Source organism: Pyrus communis, chromosome 4 (assembly GCF_963583255.1).
Source record: "Pyrus communis chromosome 4, drPyrComm1.1, whole genome shotgun sequence".
In the NCBI taxonomy this organism is placed as follows: Eukaryota; Viridiplantae; Streptophyta; class Magnoliopsida; order Rosales; family Rosaceae; genus Pyrus; species Pyrus communis.
The window spans coordinates 14,692,526-14,698,525 of NC_084806.1; the positions used below are offsets into that span (position 1 = coordinate 14,692,526).

Sequence of the window (6,000 nt, forward strand, 5' to 3'; positions counted from 1 at the left end):
AGGGGACCTGCAGGTTCGGTTGCAAGCATATGGGCTTTGAGGAAGGCTGCAGGCCTCAGGCCGAGAGGGTGTGGAGAGCTTAGCAGTTAAGGCAAGCTTTGGGTCGAAATTGGGACACGGGGCAGGCCCAGCAAAAGCTGGCCTTTAAATTGATCTGGGGAAACTCAGCAAGGTTGGGTTTCATGTTTTGGGTTCGGGGTAAATTAAGCCCGGCATCATAAGGCTGCTGGCAAGCGGGCCAAGATTGGGATGAAGCCAGGTGAGCATATGGACTGCTTTAGGTGAGTCGGGTCATGGGCAACAAAGAAGCCCAGCAACTCTAGGCTGTTAGGCTAAATGACTCGAGACAACGGGCCAAGAAAAAGTTTGTAGGTTTTCTTGGTTGGGCTTAGGGACTGCAGGCCCTATAAAACTGAGTAGGCCGAAAGCTTAGGGTTTGGGCCAATGTAGCAATGCCCAAAGGGCTGCTGCCGTAAGGTCTAAGGTGTCAAACGACACCGTGCTATGTCATGCTCCACACGGCTGGGCTTCAGGTCAGCGGCGGTGGCTCGACGGAGCCACAGTGGTGGTACGGCGGCTAAACCGCATGGTTCCCAATAAGTTTTAATTTTTTTTTTTCTTTTGACATTCCTAGGGTTTCAAAAACCCGAAATTGCTTCTAATTTATTAATATGCTTGGACTCATAATTCCACATAGCAATTTAATTGCGTAATGTATGAAACAAACATATATTGACAAATATATAAACATATACCATATATCGTATCGCAAGGAAAATATAAAAATAGAAGGGTTCATGCATCATAGGGAATGTTTTCATGCTTCGTGGACGTTTCAAATATCTTCCTTTATTTTAAGCGTACCTGATTGGCAGAAAGCAAAGAAGAGCCTCTGAATTTTGTGGAAGATAGCCTCCTCCTACGTTTCGTCAAATCCTCAGCTTCTGGTAAGAGCGTGCTGCTAACGTGTCTAAGGGATTAAACAGAGAGGGGGCCGATGGTAGCAAGAAGGAAGAGAGAGATTTAATTGTGAGGTGTGTGTTGTATCACCCTCATTGTGCCTTTATTTATAATAGTATGATAGGCAAAAACCTTACCCTTTTAGGATTACAACTCTTAATAGGTAATCAACTTCTAATAGGAATATAAGAGATATTCCTAGATCTACTAGGATTTACACAATCACATTCCTATTCTAAATATGACTGCAACACAAACCAAATATTTGGGCCTAGAAAAACAACTCTAATATCATATTAAAGTTTCAGAGAGATGAGTAGAATGGCCCTACATCAATATTGACTCTAACTTAACCACTTGTTGTTCAATAGGTGTGAGGTCTTATCCTAAAAGACTTTAATGTAAAATGAAATCATTTGTATATAATCATAATATGTTTTGTCAAACCTCCAATTCGTGATTTCCAACATATAGTCCGATACATCAAAGATTTCCACCATGTAACTAAGAAGAAAAATAATGCATTAGCTATTAATTGGACGACATACCACACACAAGTTTACCATAATATACTAAAAATTTTAAGTACATCCATATATAAAGCCAATGGAAAGGTGAATAGTGATTTTGGTGTTGCCATGCTTCAACAAAAATATTTGGAAAAAATGCCCCGAAGGCATAAAACTTGAAAGGCATCCCAAAATAATGCTTCAAATAAAGCAAGGGCATTTTTGTCATTTTAATAGTAATTTTTTTTATAATTAAAATTTTTTTGTGCTTTTTTTAATTTTTAATTTTTTTTAATTAGTGTCTCACAATAAGTTAGTAATAATGTGATTCAATTTTTCTATTTTTAAACACATTCAAAACATCTTAAGAGGTGTGTAATGCTGGTTATGAAAAAAGGTCTTTCGCGGATAATAATATGATTAAATTAGTTGTCAATTTTTCTTTTTTTAACAAACGATATTATCTATACTAAGGGGGAGGGGGTGGACTTAGTCTCACAATGGGCTTGCAATAATGTGATTAAATTAGTTGTCAAATGATTTTTTTTTTTTTTTTTTTTAACAAACGATATTATCTATACTAAGGGGAGAGGGTGGGCTTAGCCCCACAATGGACTAGCAATAATGTGATTCAATCAATTGTTCATTAAATATTATTTTCTCTATTTTTAAACATGTTCAAAACATCTAAAGAGGAGTGTAATGCTGGTTATAAAAAAGGTCTTTCGCACGCGGATAATAATATGATTAAATTAGTTGTCAAATGATTGTTTTTTTTTTTTTAACAAACGATATTATCTACACTTAGGGGGAGGAGGTAGGCTTACCCTCACAATGGGCTAGCAATAATATGATTCAATCAATTGTTTATTAAATATTATTTTCTCTATTCTTATCGTAAATTCTATAGAGACCTATTTTATTATGTGAATTCAGCTGTTTTAATTGGTTTATGAGAGGTTTATTCTAGCATGATCTAAGATTATTCATTTACTTCAAATATTTGACTTTCCATATGTCAATTTACGCATATAAATACATTTAAAACGTGTAAGTCGTGTGTAACATCCCACATCGCCCAGGGGAGTGAATCATGTAAGCCTTATATGTATATTCCTATCTCTACCTAGCACGAGGCCTTTTGGGAGCTCACTGGTTTCGGGTTCCATTGGAACTCCAAAGTTAAGCGAGTTGGAGGCAAGAGCATTCCCATGATGGGTGACCCACTAGGAAGTTCTCGTGTGAGTTCCCAGAAACAAAATCGTGAAGGCGTGGTTGGGGCCCAAAGCAGATAATATCCTGCTACGGTGGAGTCGAGCCCGGGATGTGGTGGGGGCCCGGGCCGGGATGTGACAATTTGGTATCAGAGCCTAACCCTAGCCGTGGTGTGCCGACGAGGACGTCGAGTCCCTAAGGGGGGTGGATTGTAACATCTCATATCGCCCAAGGGAGTGAATCTTGTAAGTCATATATGTATATTCTCATCTCTACCTAGCATAAGGCCTTTTGGGATCTCACTGGTTTCGAGTTCCATCGAAACTCCGAAGTTAAGCGAGTTGGGGGTGAGAGCATTCCCATGATAGGTGACCCACTGGGAAGTTCTCGTGTGAGTTCCCAGAAACAAAACCGTGAAGGCGTGGTCGGGGCCCAAAGCGGACAATATCGTGCTACGATGGAGTTGAACCCGAGACGTGGTGGGGGCCCGGGGCGAGATGTGACATCGCGCGTAGCACGCCATGATTTAAAAAATATCTTATGTACACACTGCATCCCAAAATAATGTATCAAATAAGACAGGGGCATTTTCATCATTTTAACAGTATTTTTTTTATAATTAATTTTTTTATGTTGTTGTTTTTTTTTTTAATTTTATTTATTAGTGTCTCATAATAGGCTAGTAATAATGTGATTCAATTTCTCTATTTTTAAATACATTCAAAACATCTTAAGAGGCGTGTAATGCTGGTTATAAAAAAGGGTCTTTAACGGATAATAATGTGATTAAATTAGTTGTCAATTTTTTTTTTTTTTAACAAACGATATTATTTATACTAAAGGGAAGAGGGGTTGGGCTTAGCCTCACAATAGGCTAGCAATAATGTGATTAAATTAGTTGTCAAATGATTGTTTTATTTTCTTTTATTTTTTTTTAACAAATGATGTTATCTATACTAAGGGAGAAGGGGGGGATTAGCCTCACAATAGGGTAGTAATAATGTGATTCAATGAGTTGTTCATTCAATATTATTTTCTCCATTTTTCTATATGTTATACATAGCAGGTTTGCGAAATTCCAAGTTAATCTTTTTTTTTTCTTTTTTATCGTGTTCCTTTAACATGGGACCAATGACGCAGATTTCAAATTGCAGCTATGGCTGTCTATTCTGATCACAACCACGATTAGAATAACTACAAAAGTGGCCCTCTTGTTGCGACCCCAACTTTTTTAGAGGATGATTCTCTTCCCTCTTAATTTATTTTTCTTTTCTTTCCTCTTACTTGAAAGGTTATGATTAAACCACATTAATCTCTTATATTGATTTCTTTTTTCGGTAACAATATATTGATTTCTTTAAAGAAATAATAAGATAAAAAAATAAAATGTGAGAGGAGGATAAGGAAGAGAATAAGAATGGAACGAGAGAAAATCTTACTCTAACTTTTTGTTATGCAAATTTGTCTGATGCCCAATCAAAAAATTCCGTTCATACTTTTTATGAAATCTAGCCCCTCATCTTCTGCATCGCGAGCACATGCCACTTCAGCAAAGGATTGTCGCGGACAGAGGCGATGGGACAAAGGGACCAGCATTGGCCCAAGCTTGCCCTCATTTTTATTCAAGAAAAAAGTAGACTAGTGTTATTAGGGCCCCTAAGAGCAACTCCACCATGGGAAAGCCCCCCCAGGCTATTCACTATTTAATTCACTCAGTGAACAGTAACTACCATTTAATGAACAGTAACAGCCTTTTACATCTCCAACCCTACACTGAATAGCCTTGGCTATTGGCAATAAAATATTAGTATTTTTTTTATTTATAAAATAATACAAAATAATTTTATTTGTAATTTCGGATAAGATTTTTAATCTTTCTCGTTGCGTCACGTGTCATTATCCGAAAAGATAATTATTGGTGATGGATTTCGATAAGATTTTTATCCAATGTCATCGTGCCACATGTCATTACCTTTTCAGAATCGTTAAGGATAGATTTCTGATAAGATTTTTAACTAATCACGTCGAGCCATGTGTCACAATCTGTTTACAATATTTGAGGATAGATTTCGAACAAATTTTTAACGAATGATGGCATGCCACGTATCATTATCTACAACCTGATCCTTTTTTAATCCTCCATATAATCCACCATCCATCCTCAGAAATCTCACACCAATTTTCTGAAGATCTCTATTATTATTCATAGTTTCTACTTCTTTCTTCACCAAAATCAAAATCTATATCATTATTCATAGTTTTTACTTCCTTCTTACAATGTCTTCTTCTTCAAGGATGATGTGGGAAATCGATCAGCAAGAGGAAGAATTGTTTAACCAATCAAAGGGAATGTTCAATATCCAGGTGGCCCAAAATGAGAGGGAAGAAGATGAGAAGCGTAGAAGGAGAGATGACGAAGCAAGAATGGGCAGAGCCTTACATTCCCGTCGAGTCATGATTTTGATGAAGCAAGAATGGGCAGAGCCTTACGTTCCGGAAACCTTGATAGAAGGAGGCAACGACGAGGTACAAAACTCTTGCACGATTATTTTGTCCGTAATAGTGCATTCCCTAATACGTACTTTAGACGTCGTTTTAGAATGGAACGACATTTGTTCAACAAAATCATGATTGTTGTTTGCAACCATGATTCTTACTTTGTGCAAAAGAAAGATGTTTTTGGTGCTATGGGTCTCATTCTTGTGCAAAAAATTACTGCTACCTTGCGGATGCTTGCATATAGAGTATCTGCCGACCAAGTGGATAAGATAGCAAGGATGGGGAAATCAACCATTCTTGAGTCTCTGATGAGGTTTTGCGGAGCAATCAAATCTATCTACACTGCAGAGTACCTCCAGAGACCTACTGACATGAACTTGCAAAGACTTCTGAACAAGGGCAAGATACGAGGTTTTCATGGGATAATTAGAAGCATCGATTGTATGCATTGGACCTGGAAAAAATGTCCAAGTGTATGGCAAGGCACTTATGGGGATAGAAAAGGAGAAAAAAGTATCATTTTGGAGGCGGTGGCATCTTTTGATACATGGATTTAGCATACATTTTTCGGGGTTCCGGGAGCTCAAAATGACCTCAATGTCCTTACCCAATCCCTAGTGTTCAACTATGTCCTATAAGGAAAGGCACCAAAAGTCACGTATTGGGTCAACGAACGTAAGTACGACGGGCCATACTACCTAGCAGACGACATTTACCCAAGGTGGTCATCGTTTGTCAAAATAGTGCCACGTCCGTGAAACACTTTGCAAGCTGTCAAGAGGGTTGTAGGAAGGATGTAGAGCGTTGTTTTGGTATC

The 6,000-nt window shown here is 37.9% G+C and overlaps 1 protein-coding gene across 1 annotated transcript; it reads left to right on the top strand.

Annotated features, from left to right (window-relative positions):
- The first annotated feature begins 4,961 nt into the window (after positions 1 to 4,961).
- On the top strand, positions 4,962 to 5,740 carry LOC137732740 (uncharacterized). The gene is made up of 2 exons (XM_068472021.1): positions 4,962 to 5,210; positions 5,354 to 5,740. The coding sequence occupies exons 1-2, from the start codon at positions 4,962 to 4,964 to the stop codon at positions 5,738 to 5,740; spliced, it is 636 nt and encodes a 211-aa protein (XP_068328122.1).
- The last annotated feature ends 260 nt before the right edge of the window (positions 5,741 to 6,000 follow it).